General features: G+C 39.7%; 1 protein-coding gene across 9 annotated transcripts in view; it reads right to left on the bottom strand.

Moving 5' to 3' along the window:
- The window catches only part of vit (vitrin), a 31854-nt gene extending 5902 nt beyond the window's left edge, over window positions 1–25952 (bottom strand). Inside the window, exons 1-20 of one of the 9 annotated variants that reach the window (XM_039690649.2) lie at window positions 25735–25952; window positions 16593–16711; window positions 15363–15422; window positions 15003–15159; window positions 13575–13708; window positions 13355–13432; window positions 13021–13200; window positions 12784–12816; window positions 11075–11113; window positions 10939–10992; window positions 9661–9723; window positions 9495–9554; window positions 8400–8474; window positions 8166–8231; window positions 7684–7737; window positions 6866–6916; window positions 6146–6178; window positions 5284–5355; window positions 5052–5199; window positions 247–350 (exon numbers count right to left, since the gene is read on the bottom strand). In XM_039690649.2, coding sequence (XP_039546583.2) covers window positions 247–350; window positions 5052–5199; window positions 5284–5355; window positions 6146–6178; window positions 6866–6916; window positions 7684–7737; window positions 8166–8231; window positions 8400–8474; window positions 9495–9554; window positions 9661–9723; window positions 10939–10992; window positions 11075–11113; window positions 12784–12816; window positions 13021–13200; window positions 13355–13432; window positions 13575–13708; window positions 15003–15159; window positions 15363–15422; window positions 16593–16638 — 1507 coding nt within the window. In that variant the 5' untranslated portion in view covers window positions 16639–16711; window positions 25735–25952. The remainder of the gene's footprint in view (window positions 1–246; window positions 351–5051; window positions 5200–5283; window positions 5356–6145; window positions 6179–6865; window positions 6917–7683; window positions 7738–8165; window positions 8232–8399; window positions 8475–9494; window positions 9555–9660; window positions 9724–10938; window positions 10993–11074; window positions 11114–12783; window positions 12817–13020; window positions 13201–13354; window positions 13433–13574; window positions 13709–15002; window positions 15160–15362; window positions 15423–16592; window positions 16712–25734) is intronic. The other 8 variants (XM_039690650.2, XM_039690651.2, XM_089117370.1 and 5 more) reach the window with 8 other exon arrangements.
- Between the last annotated feature and the right edge of the window lie 996 nt (window positions 25953–26948).

Genomic DNA, 26948 nt, shown 5'->3' with positions numbered 1-26948 from the left:
ATTCCTCGAAGCAGATGATGCCGTGTCCTCGGCTATCTTTGACTTTACAGGCAGCTGCTGTTTTATTAAAGTGAGACACTATCTATAACACAAACCATACAACCAAATCTCTAGGTTGGATAAACCTCAGGCATTTGGTCAGAAACACCAGAGTGGCACCAGCCCTGTAATTTCACAGCTCACATTTAGATCTTATTTGGAAGTGTGTTGTGAACCCCCTGTTATCTCGGATACACACACACTCACCTACATGTGACAGGCCGCCCTTCTGGTTGATCTTGCTGATGGCCGGCTTCACGTCGCTGGAGCTGGAGTACTGTTTCAGGCTGAATTCTGTGACCGCATCGTCCCTGGGTCATAAATCAAACGCTTATGATTCATCATGCAGGTTATATTTTGGTACAATTGTGTTTGACGTCATGCAAGTTCATTTAGAGATGTACAAATCTGCAAATCTCCTGATTACTGGTCAGAACTGAAACTCCCCGAGTCGATGACTTCAATAAAGGACACGTTATACTCAAAACAAATCAGGCTTTTGGGATCAGTAAGGTTTAAAACAAGAGAGATTCATATTGAAGTTACAGTCAAGACATTTATAATGTTGCAAAAAATTCTACTTCAAAAATAAAATGTTTGACGGTTTCCACCGAAATATGAAGCAGCACGACTGATAATAATCATAAGTGCTTCTTGATCATCAGATCCTCATATTAGAGTGATTCTGAAGGGTCATGTGACACTGAAGACTGGAGTAATGATCACAGGAATAAATGACACTTTACTGTATATTCACATAGAGAACAGATGATTTACACTGGAGTAATATTACACTGCTTTACTGTATTTTTGTATTGTGTATTTTATCAAATAAATACATCCTTGGTGATTATACTGTATGAGAAAAAACACAAAAATCTAACAGTATCTAACAGTAGTGGATCTTTTATCTAAACAAGTGTGTAATATGTTAATAATCTGTAAATATTACAGTCTATTCGGACTTAACCTAACCGTGTCTTAAGACAGCCATATTTGTATTCTTTAATCGTATTATTTGTCGTGTTGTTGTGTTTATGTGTGCACATCACACTACTGTCATTCCCTCACAAACTACATCTCCCATAACACACCGCCCGGACTCTTCGTCCATTACCACAGTCATCTGTGTCTCGTTATCTTCTTCAACTCACACTATAATAGCCGGCGTTTCACATGCATTCCCTGCAAAGTCTTATTTAGTGTTACACTGCAATTCCCAGCATTCTCCTTGGTTTCACGTCTCTTGGTTTGCCTGTGGATTGCTCTTTCTCCCGTGTTCCCTGCCTTGTTGTGTTTGCGTGGACGACTGCCTGTGTTTGACCTCGCCTGTGCTTTGGATTATGTTATTGGATCTGTTCAGTAAATACTGCGTTTGGATCCTCAACCTGCTTGTGTCGGAGCAGCTCGTGACAACTGGAAGCTTCATTACCAAGAAAAATGCCTTGTGTGCGTGAACAGAAATGGCAGTAAAGCTTGTTCTTATTCAGATTCTGAGGGGAAATTAATGTATGCTAAATCCACATTCTATTGGTAATTTTGCGAATACTAACCGGCTCATGTTAGCTGTAGGTTAAGTACCAGTCCCTCACTCTACTCATTAACAATCCTTCAGCATCTGTTTGTTTTCTGGTACAGGGACACATTATTACCCGTATTGGATGATTATTACCCGTATTGGACACATTATTACCCGTATTGGATGATTATAACCCGTATTAGACACATTATTACCTGTATTGGACACATTATTACCTGTATTGGACACATTATTACCCGTATTGGATGATTATAACCCGTATTGGACACATTATTACCCGTATTGGATGATTATAACCCGTATTGGACACATTATTACCTGTATTGGACACATTATTACCTGTATTGGACACATTATTACCTGTATTAGACACATTATTACCCGTATTGGATGATTATATGATTATTACTCGTATTGGATGATTATTACCCGTATTGGATGATTATTACCCGTATTGGATGATTATTACCGTTGTAAGACTAGAAAACTGGAACTGGTTGATGTAATCAGTGACCAGTGTCTTCTGAAGACAAGAGGACCTTGCTTGAACAACACACACACACTCTTGCAGAGGAAGCTCACACAAGAATATGTGTTTTTAATGTGAATGTGATAATCTTTAAGGACTGTTTAGAATCATTTCAAAAGTCTCAGGGTGACTGGTAATAATGTCTCATTTCCAAAGAAGTTAAAGAAAAGGTAATAAGGTTTTTAAGAATATAGAAATATCTTGCACACAAAAGGGTGTGTCTTTGAGTTAATCACTTTCTACCTTTTGTCTGAATGCAAACTCTCCTTCCCCCAGTAAACATGGTGGGGGTTTCAGTCCATTGTAGTTTGGTGATTGGATCAGATAAATTTGGTGATTCGATCAGGTAAGGTTTGGCTCTATTTAAGGAAAATGCACAAGAGTTCATGGCTGCTATTCTGTATCAGATCAGCCCATGATGCTGGGTCTTCGAGGCTCGGCATTCATGTAATATGTTGGGTAAAGTTATTTGAAACATCTAATGGTTTGCTCTGATTATCTTATGGAACTGTAATAATACATTTACCTGACATAATAAATTGTTACGACTATTCTAACAGATTTTGACTTTATTTTCATTAGAGTTAAAAGGAATAGCCAAGCATTAATGTATTAAATGATGCACAGATATCATTGATAAACCCTTTTCATTTTATGGAGTCAGATGAAACGAGTTAATACATAAGATTAAATGTATTGCATTTAATTAAAATTAACTTTGCTTGGAAAAGACGGAACGCGCTTGAAACCTTCACCACGAATCGAACTCCGCCATTTGGACCGATTTCGTGGCCCTTTTTACACCGTATTGGATGATTATTACCCGTATTGGATGATTATTACCTTATTGGATGATTATTACCCGTATTGGATGATTATAACCCGTATTGGACACATTATTACCTGTATTGGACACATTATTACCCGTATTAGACACATTATTACCCGTATTGGATGATTATATGATTATTACCCGTATTGGATGATTATATGATTATTACCCGTATTGGATGATTATTACCCGTATTGGATGATTATTACCGTATTGGATGATAATTACCCGTATTGGATGATTATTACCTTATTGGATGATTATTACCTGTATTGGATGATTATTACCGTATTGGATGATTATTACCCTTATTGGATAATTATTACCCGTATTGGATGATTATTACCGTATTGGATGATTATTACCCGTATTGGATGATTATTACCTTATTGGATGATTATTACCCGTATTGGATGATTATAACCCGTATTGGACACATTATTACCTGTATTGGACACATTATTACCCGTATTAGACACATTATTACCCGTATTGGATGATTATATGATTATTACCCGTATTGGATGATTATATGATTATTACCCGTATTGGATGATTATTACCCGTATTGGATGATTATTACCGTATTGGATGATAATTACCCGTATTGGATGATTATTACCTTATTGGATGATTATTACCTGTATTGGATGATTATTACCGTATTGGATGATTATTACCCTTATTGGATAATTATTACCCGTATTGGATGATTATTACCGTATTGGATGATTATTACCCGTATTGGATGATTATTACCTTATTGGATGATTATTACCCGTATTGGATGATTATAACCCGTATTGGACACATTATTACCTGTATTGGACACATTATTACCCGTATTAGACACATTATTACCCGTATTGGATGATTATATGATTATTACCCGTATTGGATGATTATATGATTATTACCCGTATTGGATGATTATTACCCGTATTGGATGATTATTACCGTATTGGATGATAATTACCCGTATTGGATGATTATTACCTTATTGGATGATTATTACCTGTATTGGATGATTATTACCGTATTGGATGATTATTACCCTTATTGGATAATTATTACCCGTATTGGATGATTATTACCGTATTGGATGATTATTACCCGTATTGGATGATTATTACCCGTATTGGATGATTATTACCCGTTTTGGAGGATTATTACCCGTATTGGATGATTATTACCGTCTTGGATGACTATTACCCGTATTGTATGATTATTACCGTATTGAATGATTATTACCCGTGTTGGATGATTATTACCGTATTGGATGATTATTACCCGTATTGGATGATTATTACCCGTATTGGATGATTATTACCCGTATTGGATGATTATTACCGTATTGGATGATTATTACCGTATTGGATGATTTTTACCTTATTGGATGATTATTACCCGTATTGGATGATTATTACCGTATTGGATGATTATTACCCGTATTGGATGATTATTACCCGTATTGGATGATTATTACCGTATTGGATGATTATTACCCGTATTGGATGATTATTACCCGTATTGGATGATTATTACCGTATTGGATGACTATTACCCGTATTGGATGATAATTACCGTATTGAATGATTATTACCCGTATTGGATGATTATTACCGTATTGGATGATTATTACCTGTATTGGATGATTATTACCGTATTGGATGAATATTACCGTTTTGGATGATTATTACCCGTATTGGATGATTATTACCATTATTACCGTATTGGATGACTATTACCCGTATTGGATGATTATTACCCGTATTGGATGATTATTACCGTATTGAATGATTATTACCTGTATTGGATGATTATTACCCGTATTGGATGATTATTACCCGTATTGGATGATTATTACCGTATTGGATGATTATTACCCGTATTGGATGATTATTACCCGTATTGGATGATTATTACCCGTATTGGATGATTATTACCGTATTGGATGACTATTACCCGTATTGGATGATTATTACCATTATTACCGTATTGGATGACTATTACCCGTATTGGATGATTATTACCCATATTGGATGATTATTACCCATATTGGATGATTATTACCGTATTGGATGATTATTACCGTATTGGATGATTATTACCCGTATTGGATGATGCCCATCATGGCTCCGTCCACGCCCACATTGAGAGCCTGGGAAACCTCCACGAGGAAGTCTTTCTGAATCTTGAATCGCCGTTTTCCAATACTCCAGCTGCCATCCATAAGGAACGCAATATCCACTTTACAACCTGCAGACACGGATGGGAATCGAATGAGAGCCATGAAAGGAAGCGATCAGTGTGTTATCATCAGTGTCGGGTCGAGGACTGTACTTGGGTCTCCGCGAGTCCGGCCGCTGAGGTCAGGAGCTCTGGCTGATGAGTCGTGTCCTCGAGCGGTGAATCCTGGGAAATCAGAGGATGCTGCTGTTACACATCAACCCTGTACCTTACCCATAGTACTGTGAAGAACAATGTGTGTGACCATATTATCAAGTCCAAATTTAAAATCAATAGTTTGCCTACATTCCTGAGGAGAAAGGCCACTAGAAGCTGGTACTGGAAACTGCCGATCAAGTTACTTAACTCGTCAATGCAAAACATGTAATAAAGCAACACACTCATTGCAAAAACATTTCTGCAAAATAATGTTTTTAAAGTGCACTTTTAAAGTGAAGTGTCCAAAAGAGTCTTTAATATTCCCGCAAACAGATGATTGTGAATGTTGTAACTTTATATATGGTGATTGTTCGGAAATGCAGCGTTAAAAGATGAATGCGCTGTCACACTTGGGAATAACACTGCACCTACAACCGATGTGTGTACCGAAACAGAGCCGAGAGAAACACACACTTGCTGAAGGCTTCTCTGAGCGCTGGACCAGCCGAGATACAGCAAGCTCACTTAGATGAATAACCCACACAAATGCAGCTATTTATGGGATTCAAACATCACAATGTATTCGTTTACAAATCACACACTATAACAAAGTATTGTGGAAGGAATTGCATGAAAATAAGTTTATATTAATCAGTAATATTTCCCTGTAATCATAATCTTTTTTTGAATTTGTTGGTGTTTTGCTGTGTTTAGGGTTGATTTCAGCTGGAAACTGCAGTGAAGTGTAAGGATAGATAAGTTTTTCCAGTGAGCTTGTGTTGCTTTAAAGGCTTCAGTGAGTGGATAGTTTCCTCACCTGAGTCTAATGGGTTTGACTCCGCCAGCGCCTCTGGGACAGGAATACACACTAATTAATGATTAATCACACAATCTTTCCAATCATCCAATATCCAATCACAGTTTCTTAAAGTGCCCCATTATGACATTCCCTCCCTGGAGTGTGTAACAGAGATGTTTGTGAGTGTAAACGCTTCAGAGATCAAAGTTGTAGATAAATGGAAATAGATTTTTGTCTCGGGTCGTCAGTAATTCAGCCTCTGGTGTTGATTGGCTGATCAGCGTCTCTTAGCCCCGCCCTCAAACACTGTAGTGTATCTGAGACTGAGGAGTTCGGCTCGTGTCGAGAAGATGCTGCTTTCTGAGATCGATACGGTGAAACCCTCGCCATCGTCACTGTTCGTATCACTGTGATCAAGAGCTGAGAGTCAGATATGATAATGAGCGTTTGCTTTCTGACCAATCAGAGCAGAGCATTAGGGCTTCGAGAGACTGAATCTCCAAACGAAGCGTTTCAGACACTGAGAGGAAAGAGCTGAAGCTGCAGTGGAGATCACGAGGACATTAGTGTGTTTTTTTTTACCTTGGATTCATGTAAACGTATCGTAAATTTCCAAAATAACATTAGGAACGTTAAAATAGCATAATAGGTGCACTTTAAGCAGACACTGGGCTATAGTGTCCATTGTGAGTGAACTGTGGGCTTTTGTATATAAAAGTGCTTGTGTTTGTGACACACCTCTGCTGTGGCCCGTCTCAGGCGGAGGCTTGTGGTCTTCTGGCTCAGGAGCTGGAAACACAAATCATCTACACATGAGTCTCCAGTTTCACACACACACACACACAGTGAGCCATTACAGTAACACCAGTAACAGACTCCAGATCAGCCACGTGCCTTACACATACAGTAAAGCCCAGGCCCATACAGTTCTTCTCATGAATCCAACTCACACATTACATGCAAAATGAGACATTTCAAGCCTTTATTTGTTATAATTGTGATGATTTGTTATAATTGTGATGATATAATCATCAAAATCATAACAAGTAAAGGCTTGAAATATCTCACTTTGCATGTAATGGGTCAATATAATATATTAGTTTCACCTTTTTAGTTGAATTACTGAAAGAAATGAACTTTTGCACGATATTCTAATGTTTCAAGTTTCACCTGTACTTTGCATTACTCCAAAATAAAATAGGAGAATTAGGGCTGTCAAATGATTAATCGCGATTAATCGCATCCAAAATAAAAGTTTGTGTTTACATAATATATGTGGGTGCACTGTGTATAATTATTTTAAATATATAAATACACACACATGCTTGTATATATTTAAGAAATATTTTCATGTATATAGATTTATATTATATATAAATATCAATATTTTATATATAAATAATATTTTTTTCTTAAATATACATGCATGTGTGTGTATTTTTACATATTAAATAATTATACACAGTGCACCCACATATATTATGTAAACACAAACTTTTACTTTGGATGCGATTAATCGCGATTAATCATTTGACAGCCCTAAGGAGAATACTTACAGAAGAGTCCAAAGTGATATGGGTGCTGGTGCTCGGGGTAGGCCGGGTCGAGCGCTGCAGGACAGAGGCAGTGTGTGTACGAGGGGTTAGTTAGAAAACATACCCATAATACCTGTGTCAATGTGTTAGCAAAACCAGCCACACACTCAAAAGCTGAAAAGCACATGAAGAGCATGTTCCTGACATGGAGGATAAAGATAAAGTCATGTGGCAGAAACACACGCTCTGAATGTTTATGATATCATATGGGCCGCACATTGGGATGGACGTTCTTGAAAGCTTATGTCATGATCTATTCAAACCACATGAAGGAAGTGTATAAATCAGTAGCAGATCCTGTAGGAACACTGATATGATGCTGCGGTGCGTGAGCAGGCATGTGCGACGCACACTATGAAGCCATAATGCAGATTTATGTGTTTGTTCGTTATCCTCCTGTGGAACTGCAGTGGATTTACAGTATATGGACACGAAGGCCTTACCTGCGGGGTCGGCAGGGGTCGTCCTGCTCCAGTGATGGCCTGTGTTCGGCACTGAGGGGCTATGATCTGAACACAGAAAGCCATGGTTGGGCCTCATGTCATGATGTCATGAATTATTATGAGTTTATGGATATTCACTTGGAATTTAAAAGCCTTCGTTTATGTCGTCTTTAATGTTTGCTTTTGGAGGGTTATGTTATTGAACTGGATGGACCAGCATAATGATTCTGATACCTGTTGGCCGTCTGGTGCCAGAGAACCAATCAGGGCGTGCGTACGCAGGGTGCGTCCAATCACGGCGTACCAACGCTAGACGGGGAGATTTAGAAACTGCTTACAATACATGACCAACATATAAAGACATAACATGGACTTGAACTGATTCTCTCGAGACATAAGACAAAACAAGCTAAAGTTTATGAAGAATGGAAATATTAATTCCATTACTGTGACTCTTTCAACACGAGTCATTGAATTATTCACTCAACCGCTTTGCTCAAAAACACATTATTTATTATTTAATGTTAAAGTCCCCCTGTGGTGTAAATCCAGCGTTTAATGTTGTTTATGTGTGTATGTGGTGTTTTTAATGTGCTTTAACACACACCGTGTGTGCGTTGATAAGTGGACAGCATTGCTGAAACTGCAGTGAACCAACACACGCTGGTGTTTCTGACGTCACAAACCACCTTATAACCAATCAGATCAACGTGTGATCGACAACCAGTGGATCTCTGAGTGAGGGAGGGGAGGCGGGGCTCATTTGCATATTCATAGAACCGCGAATACTAAATGAGGCGAGGGTGTCGAGTTACATTCAAGATATTTTAACGCATGAAGTTTTTTTTGGGGACAAACTCATAACAAACACATTTACAAACTTTACAACTGTGTTGCTCAGAGACTCGATTGCTTGATTCAGGTTTGACTTATTGTTAGTGACAATATTGTGTGTGAAAATAAAATGAAATAACATCCTGTTAATTGATCTGAAGAATAAAATCATCAGATATTTTGTGCCAGAGATAAGTCTCAGGAATCAGTGAAAGGGGAAAAGATCCTGAGGAACACATGACAGCGCTAGTACATTAGCATCTAGTTTATTACTGGTCTTTAACTTAGATGACATCAATGACACTGGTGAAGTTGAAAGCTCAATATTTCTTTACTGGAGTGTATGATTAGTTTATTGGAGAGCCTGACTAATGTATAATATGCTTTACCTGATCCCTCGAGATGCAAGAAAGAGCACTGGACTTCTTGAATTGCCTGTCACACACTGAAAGACACACACACACACGCTGATAGATGGCATCTGCACACACTTACTGGGATTGGACTGCGGCGTGTGCTGCTTTCTCTCAGACTGCGGCTGCACCCGACTCAAAGCTGCTTATCAACGTGACACAGACGAACAGTACCCGAGAGAGAAGAAAGCAAGAGTTCATGCCTGCGAATGAGTGATGACGGCCAATGAGTGAAGCGTCATGCAAACCTGGAGCTGAGGGAACGTGCGGCTGTCTCCGGATGGTGGAGCTCATCTCCGGCCGGTGCACACCTGCCAACACAACACACACACACACACGTTCAACACAAGACTGCACCTCGCTGACACAACACACTACTCTTACATGAACAAGGCCAACTAGACCAAGAAAATGATTCTTCAGTGACATTTACACACATCTGTCTGGGAGCGAAACTGATTCCTCCACTGTGAGCTGAAGTGTGTTTATTGCTCTTTTTACACACACACTGAACAACATGAAGCATTGCTTGGTCACTGGTTGAGCTAAACTGGTATTTTTGTGTATTTCAATGTAACAGCTGACAGATATTCAACATAATTCATGTGTGAGAGTCCAACAAAACCAGTCAGATATCCACTGATCTGAGAACTCTGAGTTCTGCTCATATTTTATCCCCATTTTCTAAACTATAGCGAATAAACTGAGATAACATGTTTGAATAGATTTTTGACATCATTTTTCATTAGCTCCAACCAACAGGAAGTCAGCCATCTTGGATTTAATTGAGGATCTTTAGAAAAAATGAAGAATTAGATTTTTTAAAAACTCCTCCAAGGAGATTAGTACAATTCTCACCGAACTTGGTAAAGATGATGCCGAGACATTAAAGATGCTCAACTGCGAATGGATTTTTGATAAATGATCTAACACGAGGAAAGGGAATTTATGCCAAAAGAGAGAAACCGGAAGAGTCTCATATACTAGTGCATTTTCTGATTCAGATTAAACTGGCTGATCACATTCATGTTGCTATTGTTGTTCACAGTAATAGCGCCACCAGCTGGCAGCAGGAAGTGACACGTACAACAGATTTTGAAACACATTTACATTTGGATTAAAGAGACATAGATGTACAATAGCGAAAACAGCAAGAATGGACACAGACAATCAGCAGTACAACTCAATAAAACTATTTGAAGAGTTCAGATGCAAAAGCCTCTAAATGCCATTTGAAATTTTCTTCTTTAATGATGATTTTTATCAAACTTATATATTTAAGTTCAGTAATTTCACTTAAATAACAATTAATAGGTAACTATCATTGCAATTTAAGTGAAATTACTGAACTTAAATATACAAGCTTGATAAAAATCATCATTAAAGAAGAAAATTTCAAATGGCATTTAGAGGCTTTTGCATCTGAACTCTTCATTTACTCCAAGAACGTATTAGAGGACAAGGAAGCACAACAGTCAAACATCACAATAAAGGGACACAGACAGAGTAATAGGAGTGTGGTTTACCTGTGTTGGTGCGTGGTAAAAACCTATTGGCATAGACGGAGCTGCCTCTAAATGCTTTAGACAAATGTTATGGTTAGAGTTGAGAGCTTGTGTTACTGACAGGAAGAATACAGTGGACACATACAGTAGGACGTACCTTGCGCGGGACCCTTTCCTTGGACGCTCTGTGATTGTCCTACATGCCGCATTTAGAGAGAACATAGATATTGAAGCAGTAGATACAGTATATTGTGTTTCTGTTTCATCTTAAAGTCCAGCAAAATCCTGGTCTTACTGTACATGATTCATCAGTGCATATTATTCTAAAGAGAAAAGATCTTTATCCTTTATCAAAATGTTAGTATTAATACACTTTGCCTTTGACACAACTGGTGCTCAATCCAGTGTTGGAGTAACGCATTACAAGTAACGTACTTTATGTAATCAGATTACTTTTAGATATAACAAGTAAAGTAATGCATTAGACATAACATTTATTATGTAAACAGATTACTTTTTGATATAACAAGTAATGCATTAGAAGTACCGTGTATTATGTAATCAGATTACTTTTTGATATTAAAAGTACCATGTATTATGTAATCAGATTACTTTTTGATATTAGAAGTACCATCTATTATGCAATCAGATTACTTTTTGATATTAGAAGTACCATGTATTATGTAATCAGATTACTTTTTGATATTAGAAGTACCATGTATTATGCAATCAGATTACTTTTTGATATTAGAAGTACCATTTATTATGTAATCAGATTAATTTTTGATATAACAAGTAACGTAATGTATTAGAAGTAACATGTATTATGTAATCAGATTACTTTTTGGTATAACAAGTAATGCATTAGAAGTAACGTGTATTAAGTAATCAGATTACTTTTTGATATTAGAAGTACCATGTATTATGTAATCAGATTACTTTTTGATATTAGAAGTACCATGTATTATGCAATCAGATTACTTTTTGATATTAGAAGTACCATTTATTATGTAATCAGATTAATTTTTGATATAACAAGTAACGTAATGTATTAGAAGTACCATGTATTATGTAATCAGATGAATTTTTGATATAACAAGTAACGCATTAGAAGTAACGTGTATTATGTAATCCGATTAATTTTTGATATAAGTAACGTTTATTATGTAATCAGATTACTTTTTGATATAACAAGTAAAGTAATGCATTAGACATAACGTTTATTATGTAATCAGATTACTTTTTGATATAACAAGTAAAGTAATGCTTTACAATATGCATTATGTAATCAGACTACTTTTTAATGCAACTAGTAAAGTAATGTGTATTACATATTTTTTTTATATAATGTGTAAAGTAACGCCAGATGAGAAAATGAAACGCAAAAGTAACGTGATGCATTACTTTACATAAAATGTACATTTTCTTTAAATTACTTTACATTAAAAGTTATGTAATTAGTTCACTTTTAGGGAGTAATGCAATATTGTAAAATTATTTTTAAAAGTAACAACTACAATTTGTCAATCAGTGGATAAAATTAAACTCCACCTTACAATTTCCTTCTAATTTAATATCTTATACTCCTATAATGTCACTCTTCATGTTGTGGAAATGAAATGCTGTTTCATGCGTACTTTACAGTGGATTACATTAAAGAAAAGGGATTTCACAGGCCAACACCATCTACACCCCAAACGTCAAGACGGTTACGACGATAACAAGAACTAAAGGAAAACTGCAAGAGACCATCAGCTCTGTGAAGACCCACAAAAACACCCCGAGATCTCTGAATAAAAAGATCCGACAGCAGAAAGCTGCGAGAACACAAGGCCCACATGAGGGAGGCTTCGACGTTTGACTTACGTGCAACAGCGCTGAAATACGGGTGACTGCTGCCTAGATCAGAAAGAAAGATTTGCTTTAGAAACAGAGAGCGGAAAAAGAACGGATTGAGAGGGAACCTGATCGATATTGTCCAGTCAGGATCTTCATTTCAATGGGGTACTGAAAAACTGACCCAAGAACAAATGGATAAAAGCATAGGACTGATTTTACTATAAGGCACCATGACTCATTCAAGGCTTAAACAGATTGGCTCACCCGCCTCGCGGACTTTATGAACGGTGGCCCGTGGCTTGGCTGATGTGGTTGTGGGCGGAGTTGTGGAGGTGGGTGTGGTCACAGGAGTGGTTGTGGGCGGGGCTGTGGTGGAGCTTGGCTCCGCCTCTGGAGCCTCTGCCACCGGTGACACTGGGAAGTACGGCAGGTCTTTGGATTCACCTTAGGAAACATGAATGGATGATGAGCTGCTACTGCTGCGAGTTTAGCAATCCTCTGATCGTGGCCTTGTTGGCGCCATGCATTATTGGTTGAGCTAAAGGCTCAAAGACGAAAATATGTCAAACTAGCATTACTATCTGGCTGAAACACTTACTTGTTTTCACTGTGGTGGGTCTTGAGTGTACAAAGGTCAGAGTGGATGGATACATCACTCCCTTTTTTGGTTTACCCACTGACACAAATAAATCCAACAAGTTAAACAATGTGAGAAAGCAAGTTTCTTATGAAATTAGAGTGTCTTTCCATGTTTCTCATTTGATTGCTATAGCGAGCCTACATGTCCAGTAGGAGTGTTTGCTCAGAGTAAAGCCTACCCGAGACAGAGAAGGATTCCCTCCAGTTGGGTAAGGACAGGGATCGGATGCCGTTGGCAAAGCTGCCCTTGTAGATGGGCTGTCCGGCACTCTTCATCACTATTACCTTTCCTCCAGAGTTACTGATGACTCCACTGAGAACCGCAAACAGCAAAACACACTGCACGTGAGAGCTAGTAAAGTTGGTAGCTTTCAGCAAATATCTTTTTCATCATTTCCAGCTAATTATAGAATGCTATGCAAATGCATTTAATTAGATAAGCAATTCAATTGAGAGCTTGCAACTTAAGTTTGACTGAGATCCAATGGCAAAGAGAGGGTTTGATGACTTCTGGAGATAATCCAAACTCAATGCATGTGGTGTAGAGATCAAGGAGAGAGCGGGGAATGAGCCCACATGTGCACTAACCCATACACCACAGCAAGCCATCTGAAACAGCATGTTTGTGCAACCTGATCCACCTGTGTGATCCTGCTCTTTCATCAACCTTCACAGAACTTGACCACTGAGGCCATAATATAAATGCATGTGCTCTCAGGAGGCCCTCTGAACAGGCGGCTGAGGATCAGATGCTCACGAAACAAGGCCTTAAGCGATCTCTAAAGACATCTTCTCCCTTCTCGAGCTCAAACACAGGGTTCAGGCAGGTGAGGAATGCTATAAAAAGGTTAAAGGTGTCCCTCACACCACTATAACTACCAAGGACAACAAGAACTGCAGCAAGTGTCTGCTATCATGTGGGGTAAAACATAAATGACGTAATATTATGCCCTTGTACAATGTCTTGATGTTGTTTTTGGGATGTACTAAGTGTCCATGCTCAAATGTTGATTATTCTCCTCATATTCTCCATTGTTGCGGCTCCTCTCGGATTGGTCGGCTGGAGCAGTGTGTTGTGATTGGCCAAGCTCTTCGAGTGTGTTAGGAAAGCCACGCCTCTTACCATAAACGCCAGTTTAAGACACTACTGACTAACTCAACCAGGCCCCGCCCCTTTATTATGCGCATGAATTATTATAATGAGGAATATTGTGACGTGTTCGTTCCTGGGAGAAACTCAAGACTGCAATGGAGGCGTTTCAGGAGTTCAGAAACACTGATACTGATATAGAGGAGAACTGGAGCTTCTCATGATCAAACAGCAACATCATACACTAAAGAGAGATGAACATGGGAAACAACACCATAGGACTCCTTCGAAGAACTTTTATTAATAAAATAGCATTGAAAACTTCTTTCTTAGCAAAGAACAGACTGATAGTATGTATTTTTTAGTTTGCCTGTGCTTGTGTTAGCTTCTTTTTGATTAGATTAGAAACTTGTAATTTGGTCAGGGCAGCCCAAGCTTTCGCATAGTAATGTCTTTTACCCTAATACTGATCAAACTTTAACATCCGGTCTCATGAAACACAAGCTGGATAGCTCACCTGTGAATAGCAGCATTGCAGATACTGGATATAGAGGCAAACACACCCGTCCCGTAGACCTTCTCCTTGCTCTCCCTGCAGTTAGCCGGACACTTCACGATAAACTCTGGGAGATTGATCTTCCCAGACCGCATCTCACACTCAATTGCTGGAACGACTGGAAAAGCAGAATCAATGTCAGAAGAATGTGGCAAACAAATTACTATTAGAATAGAAATCAAAAGTTGTCACTGTCATCCTCTCAATAGCTACTAATATATACTATTTAGGTACTAAGGTGTGCCTTTGAGTTGCTAATGTCCACCATGGGTGTAGGGTAAAAAGGAGTACATTTTGAAAGGTTGCACCCATTTAAGCTACCTTGTTTTTGCTTTTTGTTCTTTCCATTTGGCTTTGCTCCACTGGAAGTCAGCAGAAATGCTAGGATATACAGAACATAATGCAAAAGCAAATTATGACACAACATTATCCAAGTTATTACAGTCTCTGAAATCAAATAAGACCAAAATAAGACTTTTCCTGGCGTAATTTCAGAACTTAGAGCATGAGGGCTTTCTTTGCTTAATTCTCGTTTTTCCACCTCTCTGACGTTAAACGGGCTGTAAATTCAGCGAGTGTTTTGTCTTGTGGACGTAACACAAACATGTGAAACCACTTATAGCAGCGTAGAAATAAAAAAAGACATCAAGAGACTCTAAAAGGAATTCTTTCTTTATAGTTACTGTTTATAAAAGTATATAAACACTTATAAAGCCTGTGTAAGATTTATATTTAACATTAAAATCAGTGGCAATAAAAAGAGGAGACCACAGAATTGATGCTAAAAATTCAACTTTGATCATTTCTGTCAGGACCACCTAGAGAGTCCTGAGAATTGTGCCATGTCCTTTACAAAGATGTGCTGAGTTTTGTGAAAATATCTCATTCCATTCACAAGTTATAGACATTTCAGTAAAAGTGGCCCTTAGGGGGTATATTTATTGAGAGCTATTGAAAATCAGACTCCAGAGAATCTTGCTGCTCTGGTTTGGTTCGAATTGGGTCAAAAACCTAGATCTCGAAAAAGTTAAAAAAAAAAAAACTAACAAAAAAAAACCATCCAAAATACCCCAAAATTTCGCCAAACGGTTTAGGAGTTATGAGCCATTTTGTACTTTTAACCGCTGTAGCGCCCCCGTCAGGCCGATTGGGGCGAGCATTGGTGACGTTGTAGGCGGTGTGAGTACTACTAGCCCTCAAAGTTTCCAGTCTCTATGATAAACGGTTTGGTCTGAACGCTCACTTTTAGGGGAGAATGGTGATCCTTGGAAAATTGAACAATTACAATAGGGTTACAGAGCTGTAAACTCATGTAATAACACCTTTAAGTAAATATACCTGTTTTAAGAAGTACAATTATATATATATATATATTAAAAACAAATATAATGTATATATATATATATATATATATTGGTGTCATATTGGTATAGCATTGGTGTCAAAAATATGATGTACTACTATTTTAATATATATATATATATATATATATATATATATATATATATATATATATATATATATTAAAAAAATCATTAAAAAAACACCTACCGATAAAGACAGCAGTGAGAGTCGATTTACTCATCTTGAGCTCCATGGTGTAAATCTGCTCAAATGTTTTTAGCCTCCGTATGTCTTCCTGTAATCCAACAGATGAAAGGCTTCGGAAACTTTAAAGACGAATACAAAAATGAAATGTGTGAATGAATGAATGCAAATGTCACATTGAAGCAAAGCGTGGTGTCAAACAGCAATACGATGACGAAGATGAAGGTAAAACAATACGTTTTTAAAGTCCCCCTGTGGTGGAACCCAGTGACTGGAGTCGGGGCTCATTCGCATATTCATAGAATCAATCACGTATACTAAATGAGGCAAGGGTGTCGAGTTACATTCAAGATATTTTAAGGCAAAAGAGTTTAAATATGTCATTTTGGTGATCAAAGATGAGTTTTAAGGGATACAAGGATTGACTACAGGGGGACTTTAATAGACAAATGCATCACCAAACTCAACATAAGCTTTAAAGACACCCGACAATGAGAACTGAAAACATAGGTAGATAAATACTCAGACTAGGTATATTAACAACACACAGCAGAATAACAAAATCATATACCATGACAACAGAAGACTGGCAGGAACTAGAACAAAGGACACTGAATAGAAACAGTAGAATTACACCCTCCACAGACCTTACAGTAATCATTGGTGTCAAAAATATGATGTACTACTATTTTTAAGAGTTTAAAGCCTTGTATTGGCCATGAAGCTAGCAGAATGTTAAGATGGCTTTCTCTAAACCAGTAAACCAGTCTGGTTACAGGAAATGTGAATAATACTGTAACTCATCAGACATGTTATATTTTAAGTTCCCCATCTCAGGGATCCAGACTGCATTCATGGTGTATTTTTGTTTTCTAGTCTTGGACACAACTGTTTTTTTAATGGCAGCCCTTTCAAAAACCCTGGCTTTATGAAGCCTTGTGGATATTCTGAGGCTCAACACACATGCTGCCAACCTCATCAGGGTAACAAAGACTGCAAAAAGAAAAGCCAGGTCAGTCATTTCTCATCTCAATGATGGCATTATCTCTGAACTCAAGTCCACTGCCAGAGACACGGGCCAGATTTACTAAGAGTTTGCATGTAAAATTTTTTTTTTATGAAACCAAAACATACTGTAATTAACAATCCAGGTAGACTGAGATTGGGTCATGGGTTGTAAAAGTCTTGTGGTTTCTGAGGGTTTCCTTGAGTGAGACTGTAATTTCAGGAGCCCCTCCAAACATGCACCAAATAAAGGGATGCCAGATGGGTTAATTACAAATTGAACCCAGAGGTCGTGTTAACAGAAAATGTAATTAAGCCAGAAAAACACAAAACAGTATTTATTGTTTAAATTTTAAAAAATAAAAGAAACCGACATCCAACCTGAGATCCCACCTCAATAACGGGCGTTCCAGGATGTGTTTGTCAAACAACTGGTGACGAAACTCCGACATCATCGGCCATGGGACTGTGCGATCGACCAGAAGGCCATGGAGGAGTATATCAAGGAGGCTCTACGTCAAGACTACATCCGACCTTCCACCTCCCCTGCCGCTTCCAGTTTCTTCTTTGTCGGTAAGAAGGACGGAGGCTTGCGCCCCTGTATTGATTACCAGACACTCAACGAATCTGCAATTAAATACCGGTATCCCCTTCTTCTGGTCCCATCAGCTTTGGAACAGTTACGTGGTGCTCAGGTTTTCTCCAAACTGGACTTACGGAGTGCGCATAATCTGATCAGGATACGAAAGGGTGATGAACGGAAGACGGCGTTCATCACACCAGCAGGCCATTATGAGTACAACGTTATGCCTTTCAGGCTGTCCAACGTTCCCGCCGTCTTCCAGGGTTTCATGAACGAAATCTTCAGAGATCTTCTTCATCGTTTTGTCATTGTCTATATTGATGACATCCTGATATATTCTTCCAGCCTACCTGAGCACCATCAACATGTCAAAGTAGTATTGCAACGTCTTCGTGAACATCAACTTTTCCTGAAATTGGAAAAATGTGAGTTCCACCAAGAATCCATTCAGTTTCTGGGTTATGTGATCACTCCACAAGGGATTACCATGGACCAGAGGAAGGTGGAAGCAGTTTCCAACTGGCCATTACCAACTACCATCAAAGAACTTCAGCGATTCCTGGGCTTTACAAATTTCTACCGTCGATTCATCAAAGGTTTCAGTCTGATCTTGCGTAAAGGGGCCAAGTCTCTGTGCTGGACCAGTGAAGCCACCAACACCTTCAAGAAGCTTACAACATCCTTCTGCACCACTCCTACTCTTGCTCATCCAAACCCTGAGCTTCCTTTCGTCGTTGAGGTGGATGCTTCTACTACTGGAGTAGGAGCGGTGTTGTCGCAGCGGCAGGGGAAGCCTCCCAGACTCCATCCATGTGCCTTCTTTTCCAAGAAACTGTCCCCGGCAGAGCAGAATTACAACATTGGTAACCGGGAACTTCTTGCCATCAAGCTGGGTTTAGAAGAGTGGAGACATTGGCTGGAGAGAGCAAAACATCGTTTTGACGTCATTACAGATCATCGAAACCTGGAATATCTTCGAGATGCAAAACGTCTCAATACTCGTCAAGCCCTCTGGTCACTCTTCTTTACACGTTTCAATTTCAAGGTAACCTATCGCCCTGGGGACAAGAATATTAATGCTGATTCACTCTCTAGTTTATACCAACCTGACTCCAATTCTTCCAAACCTGAATCCATTCCCCCTCCAGCCATGATAGTCAGTCCCATCCAGAGGAGCATCGACGATCACATTATGGAAGCCACTCAGACAGAACCTGCTCCGCCGGGAGGTCCTGAGGGACGTATCTATGTGCCATCTTGTTTACGTCCGTCTCTCATGGACTCAGTACATACATCTCCGGGCTTTGGACACCCAGGCAGCCACCAAACCCTCTCGTTCATTCAACAACGCTACTGGTGGCCCAATATGACCCAGGATGTCTCCCGATATGTCAAAGGCTGTCTTACCTGCGCCATGGCCAAGGTACCTCGACGTCTCCCTGAAGGTAAACTCGTTCCTCTTCCGGTGCCCACTAGACCTTGGTCTCATCTCGGGGTAGACTTCAAAACCGACCTCCCTTCATCTGATTCTCACTCCTGTGTTTTGATCGTGGTTGATCATTTCTCTAAAGCATGCAAGCTTATTCCATTACCGGGTTTACCTACAGCCTTTGAAACTGCAGAAGCTCTTTTCACTCACATCTTCCGTCATTTTGGTATTCCCGAAGACATCATTTCTGATCGTGTATGGAAGTTATCCCAGCATTAGTGTTCCCATAAGGGGGTTTATCCCAGCATCAGTGTTCCCACTGAGGGGTTTATCCCAGCATAAGTGTTCCCACTGGGGGGTTTATCCCAGCATCAGTGTTCCCACTGGGGGGTTTATCCCAGCATCAGTGTTCCCACTGGGGGGTTTATCCCAGCATCAGTGTTCCCACTGGGGGGTTTATCCCAGCATCGGTGTTCCCACTGGGGGGTTTATCCCAGCATCGGTGTTCCCACTGGGGGGTTTATCCCAGCATCAGTGTTCCCACTGGGGGGTTTATCCCAGCATCAGTGTTCCCACTGGTGGTTTATCCCAGCATCAGTGTTCCCACTGGGGTGTTTATCCCAGCATCAGTGTTCCCACTGGGGTGTTTATCCCAGCATCAGTGTTCCCACTGGGGGGTTTATCCCAGCATCAGTGTTCCCACTGGGGTGTTTATCCCAGCATCAGTGTTCCCACTGGGGGGTTTATCCCAGCATCAGTGTTCCCACTGGGGGGTTTATCCCAGCATCAGTGTTCCCACTGGGGGGTTTATCCCAGCATCAGTGTTCCCACTGGGGGGTTTATCCCAGCATCAGTGTTCCCACTGGGGGGTTTATCCCAGCATCAGTGTTCCCACTGGTGGTTTATCCCAGCATCAGTGTTCCCACTGGGGGGTTTATCCCAGCATCAGTGTTCCCACTGGTGGTTTATCCCAGCATCAGTGTTCCCACTGGGGGGTTTATCCCAGCATCAGTGTTCCCACTGGTGGTTTATCCCAGCATCAGTGTTCCCACTGGGGGGTTTATCCCAGCATCAGTGTTCCCACTGGGGGGTTTATCCCAGCATCAGTGTTCCCACTGGGGGGTTTATCCCAGCATCAGTGTTCCCACTGGGGGGTTTATCCCAGCATCAGTGTTCCCACTGGTGGTTTATCCCAGCATCAGTGTTCCCACTAGGGGGGGGTTTATCCCAGCATCAGTGTTCCCACTGGTGGTTTATCCCAGCATCAGTGTTCCCACTGGGGGGTTTATCCCAGCATCAGTGTTCCCACTGGGGGGTTTATCCCAGCATCGGTGTTCCCACTGGGTGGTTTATCCCAGCATCGGTGTTCCCACTGGGGGGTTTATCCCAGCATCAGTGTTCCCACTGGGGGGTTTATCCCAGCATCAGTGTTCCCACTGGTGGTTTATCCCAGCATCAGTGTTCCCACTGGGGGGTTTATCCCAGCATCAGTGTTCCCACTGGGGGGTTTATCCCAGCATTAGTGTTCCCACTGGGGGGTTTATCCCAGCATTAGTGTTCCCACTGGGGGGTTTATCCCAGCATCAGTGTTCCCACTGGGGGGTTTATCCCAGCATTAGTGTTCCCACTGGTGGTTTATCCCAGCATTAGTGTTCCCACTGGGGGGTTTATCCCAGCATCAGTGTTCCCACTGGGGGGTTTATCCCAGCATTAGTGTTCCCACTGGGGGGTTTATCCCAGCATTAGTGTTCCCACTGGGGGGTTTATCCCAGCATTAGTGTTCCCACTGGGGGGTTTATCCCAGCATCAGTGTTCCCACTGGTGGTTTATCCCAGCATCGGTGTTCCCACTGGGGGGTTTATCCCAGCATCGGTGTTCCCACTGGTGGTTTATCCCAGCATCAGTGTTCCCACTGGTGGTTTATCCCAGCATCGGTGTTCCCACTGGTGGTTTATCCCAGCATCAGTGTTCCCTCCTGGTGGGTTTATCTCAGCTCGAGTTGAAGCTGCTTTTTTGAGCCCCTCCACTGCAGACATCAAGGAAACACACTTAACCTTATTAGCTTAAAGATTATATGGGCAAAGGAACTCATGAATTCTTAGTAAATCACCTTCAATACACTCATGAAGTTTACCTGCCATTTGAAAGACTATACAACCAAATTTATTTTTGGTCTCAATTTTTGAAACAACCTTGAGACCCTTTTCAGATGGATTTTTTCTCATGGGGTTGTAAGGTGTTTTCACCATTTACAGGGTTAGTCTGAGATTTTATTGCCGTCTGAATCCAGAATGTGTTTTTCTCCCAGGCTGAAGTTTGTTTTTGACAAACAGGAAGATTGTGTGGTGATTTAATCCCCGTCCGAAGTTTCGAACTCCCCTAATCTCTGAGTTTACATGAAGAGATCCCCTCAAAATTCGCTGTTTAAATCCTTTTTGATCACTGCCGAGCACCGTACGTACGATAACTGTTGCGCTTCACTGTAATCTGCATGCATTTAAAGATGTACACTTTTGTTACTGATATAATGGAAACATTTTACAAGAACAATATTTCATCAATGCTAAACCTCAGCGAACATAAAGGAGAAAGAGAAAAATCACGTAAACATTTGAAATGGGGGGTTATTATGACAGCATGATACAATTTTGAAATAGGTAGACTATTATGCAGAACATACAAAGCAAGCAGCTTTATTTAACTCATGTAAATAAGAGGCTGCATTAATTTGTTTCCGCTAATTTCCATATTTTTAAAATAACATCATTTTGAGATAAGAACTATTTACGCAACTAGCTCCCTATTTTAAAAAATGAGGATTGAATTATTAAATAATAAAAAGAACATTATTTTCTCATTATTAAATTAAATAATACTTTATTTGTATTATTCCAAGCATATGACATTGTGTTTACAGCAGACACTCATGCGACTGACCACGTGAGCTGTGGGTTCGTGCGATTACAAAACTCGCTCCTTCACCCTCAATAAATCGCCATCCTAACGCATGAGTTTATCACTGAGGTGCCATGCTCAAAAGAAACAATTTTATCTGAATCGGACTATAGAAGTATTTGTGGATTAGACGGGTGAGAAGAAGACTTCATCATTCCTGCATGTCGGAGCCATGGACATGAGTAATGACATGTACAGTTACACTGGTGCCGCACGCAGTAGATTACTGTACACTGCCCGTCCCATCTTCACCGTATTGAGTGTTAAATACTGTACTGTTTAAAGACAAGTATATGCCTAATTAAAACCAAATTGCGCCAGTTTGTGACATGCAAAGGCCTTTCTGCCCCAAAACTGAGCAAGTCTGTCTCCGTTAACCCCCTCAACACATCTACAGTTGTGACTAGGTACTCGTTGAACTCAAGTTGAACTCGTGTGAACTCACGTTGTGTTTCAGGCGCTACACCACATATGCTTTATTTTCTCAGGATCTGTAATCGTTGAGTGCAATCATCACACACAGATTAGAGAGGAATTCTGAGATCAATGAGCTTGAGCTCTTCTTTGAGCAGACAGACCACACATCAAAGAGAACCTGTGACACATTCACATCAAGAAACTATACAGATTATCCATCCATCCGTCCATCCTCAGAAGCGCTTGTGCTCTGTAGATCCAATACTGTGAGAATAAAAGAGCTGATCTTCATGACAGCTGGTTTAGATGAATTACACCCCATACGGAAAAAATAAGGAAACAATAGCAAAATGGTGAAGTGTTTTTTTGAGTCACGAGACTAATGTTCAGATCGGTGGCAACTGGTGCCTTGAGCCGACAAATCTCCAGAACAATCACTTCTAAGAAACAGACTAATATCCCATAATCCCATCTAACTGAACGCATTACTGAGCTCAAAGAATAAACATATTTACATTGAACTCACTTTATATTAATGTCTTAAACATTTAATCGATCATTTGATACAGTTAGCCAACTATGGTCACACGTTCAGTCTTTGGCAACAGTTCAACAATTCTGTTTCCCCAAAACAATGTTAAAACAAGATATATGTGCTTCAAATCATCATCATCATCATCTTCCTCATCCTCACCACCATCATTATCATCATCTTCATCATCCTCATCATCATCCTCATCGTCATCATCCACATCATCATCATCATCATCATCCAAATCATCATCCACATCATCATCATCATCATCCTCATCCACATCATCATCATCTTTATTCAAGACACACATGGTCCAAACACAAACAATAAAACATACCAATACAAATACAAAAGAAACAAAAATCCACAACAAATATTTTGATATTTGAAGAGTTCAGATGCAAAAGCCTCTAAGTGCCATTTGAAATTTTCTTCTTTAATGATGATTTTTATCAAGCTTGTATATTTAAGTTCAGTGATTTCACTTAAATGGCAATGATAATTACCTATTAATTGTTATTTAAGTGAAATTACTGAACTTAAATATGCAAATTTGATAAAAATCATCATTAAAGAAGAAAATTTCAAATGGCATTTAGAGGCTTTTGCATCTGAACTCTTCATATATATACTGAATAGACTCAAAAGCCAGCGGTTCCACACACTGCAGGAAAACCAGACTGGAGTTAGAGTCGGGTTCGTCACTGTTAAAATTATCCCAGATAACCCACACATGCATCTGTACATGCTATTGCGATTTAAGGAGATTACCAGACCGAGAGAATTCAGGATATGACCGTGTCCTGTCCTGCTACTCCTAACACTCATGATATTACTCTTCTTTTCATTGCATATAATGTCAAAGTCTGAGCAATATTGAGAGCAAACGCTCAGCAACTGTTGAAGATGTGCACTATATGGACAGAAGATCAGCAAATCGTCCGCGTACATCAAGTGGAGGATTGTGAACAGCAGAGGTGGACATGTTAATATGGGTTGGTAAAACTCATCACTCTTCATTGGTTAGATTCTCTAACTATAGTATGACAAAACTCACTTACAGTGTAGGGTTGCTAGGCAGTTCTGAGTGTGTTATGAGGTTTATCTCAAAGTTTAAGTTGTTTACTCTTGTGTATGGGTGTTCAATTCACTCAGGGGGAGGGTCTCATTATACACAACATTTGATTGGACAAACATTTCTATAGACCTCATAGTCATCTTTCTTCCCAGATGAGGAAGAAAAAAAAATCTCAACTTCTTTGGAGTTTACTAGCATACATATACTTCAACATTGAGGGAAAAAAATGTTGTGATGTTATTTCCATCAGGAGGTGCATCATTTCTTGGTCCAGATCCTCCTCCAACACACAGAACACTTTCACTGATATCAAGATCTGGACTCGTGGACATTATTCTTCATGCGCCTCACAACCATTCTCTCACAGTCTGAGTCTTATGAATTTTCACGTTGTCATGCTGGAATATGGCCATGATGTTCTTCCTACATGGTTGTTTAAGAGTTGAAAAGCTACACACTCCATTAGAGTTAGAAGAACTGCCAAGAAACACTGCAATACTGATCCAATCACAGACTCTTAGACATTTGCCTATTTAAATCCCAACAGTGAGCTTTTTGGCTGGGCAGTGTGTATATATATGTATATGGTAATAATAAAAGTTGACACATATGATCACACTGTTGGGACAGCTGAACAAAGAGCAGCGGGAGAACCACAGCAGTCCTCGAACTGCAGACATGTCTCTACAGAGCTTCCCTTCACACACACACACACACACACACACACACACACACACACACACACACGCACACACACACACACACACAATACAAGCCTGATCAAGCTCACAGCGATTCCTCACATACTACTGTAAACACACACACACGCGCACGCGCACGCGGATGAGAGAGAATAGAGATTCTGCAGGATGGCTTCAGGCTGCAGGTTCAGCTCGTCACACTTCTACCTGAGAGTGAACTTATCCTCATCCGAGCCCAAATAAACACTAAAACCCTGTGCATTCCCAACCACACACACACACACCGACTCAATGTGACGCGACACTGCACGATATTAGCATCAGATGAACACACGCGGAGAAAACACTGAACCACAAACCTGCAGGTTATTCAAACAAACAGAAAAGTTTTTGCCTTTTTTTCTCTCAATCCACATGAAAGTGTAATGAGCGCCGGTCTTACCTTTGCTCGGCTCACGCGCACATAATCTCCAGTCGCGCGCTGCTGTCAGTGTGTGTGTGTGTGTGTGTGTGTGTGTGTGATGTTGGAGGGGTGAAAGTCGCTGCCTCCTTCAGTCCCACCCTAAACACACGCACAGCTGTGAACAGTCATCAAGGCCACGATCTAAACTCTCCGTCATATTGGCAGTATGACTCATTCCTTCTGTACCAAACAGAAACATAACAGAAACATATATTTTGACAAATTAAACCAAATTAAGATTTAGATTGACAGTCAATTAAGAGTAGTGACACAAACTAACAAAATATGTTCCAAAAAAGTTTTTCTAACATTTCCATAAACATCTTCGAATGTTCAGTGAAAAGTTCTTTAAAAAAAACATTATTTTTATACGTTTTGAATTGGTTATCGAACATCAAATCATCAAAGCGATCTGAAACAAATAGTAACATTTAACAAATGTTAGGCGAACATCCAACTAAAACACTTCATGAATGATGTATCAATAGTGTTTTTGTGTGTTTTGAGAACATTATTAAAGACCAGATAATTTTGAACAAACCTTCTAGTAACATTGTCAGCCAAAAAAAGCCAGCTCACGGAGTCCAGGACTGATATAAGATCATGATATCGCTGAAGTCTTGGATGAGCAGGAGTGAGAACAGATTGGTCTATAACAGCTAACCCTCCTCACCAGTCTGATCAAAACACAACAAAGTGGTGATCGATTTACACTAATTTTAAATAACAATATATTTTACTACATTAAATGGTTTGCAATAATAGCAGAGTGTAAATGATTATACTTATTAAAATAATGAAATGGATGCCTCAGTATTGGATCAACAAAGCCCTCCCTACACCTGTCCCAACCAATAAAGCACTTGATTATTAAACACTCATTAGATACTTTATTTCCACTGTTTTCATTTTTTAATGTTTTTTAAATTGAAAATAAATGCCTCTCCAGTATTTGATGGGAAAGGGAGTGGAGTGAGTTCGGCAAAAGGCAGATTCAAACCTCGGGACGATTTGAGTCGAAACTTTCTGCATCACGCCTTCCTTCTACACTGTTGCTACTGTTGACCTTTCAGAGTCGTGCGTAATTTTGTTTGTCCCAATCAGACATCAGTGGGCGGAGTTAGTGTAAATAGCCTCTGCCAACAAGGCACATCCGTTTACCCTTAAATGGGTTTGGGAGTTTTTCGAATGTC

The sequence above is a fragment of the Pimephales promelas genome, chromosome 11 (genome assembly GCF_988280905.1).
Source record: "Pimephales promelas chromosome 11, fPimPro1.hap1.1, whole genome shotgun sequence".
Classification (NCBI taxonomy): domain Eukaryota; kingdom Metazoa; phylum Chordata; class Actinopteri; order Cypriniformes; family Leuciscidae; genus Pimephales; species Pimephales promelas.
The sequence above is the reverse complement of the archived record's forward strand: the minus strand, read 5'-3'. Positions and strand labels throughout refer to the sequence as shown.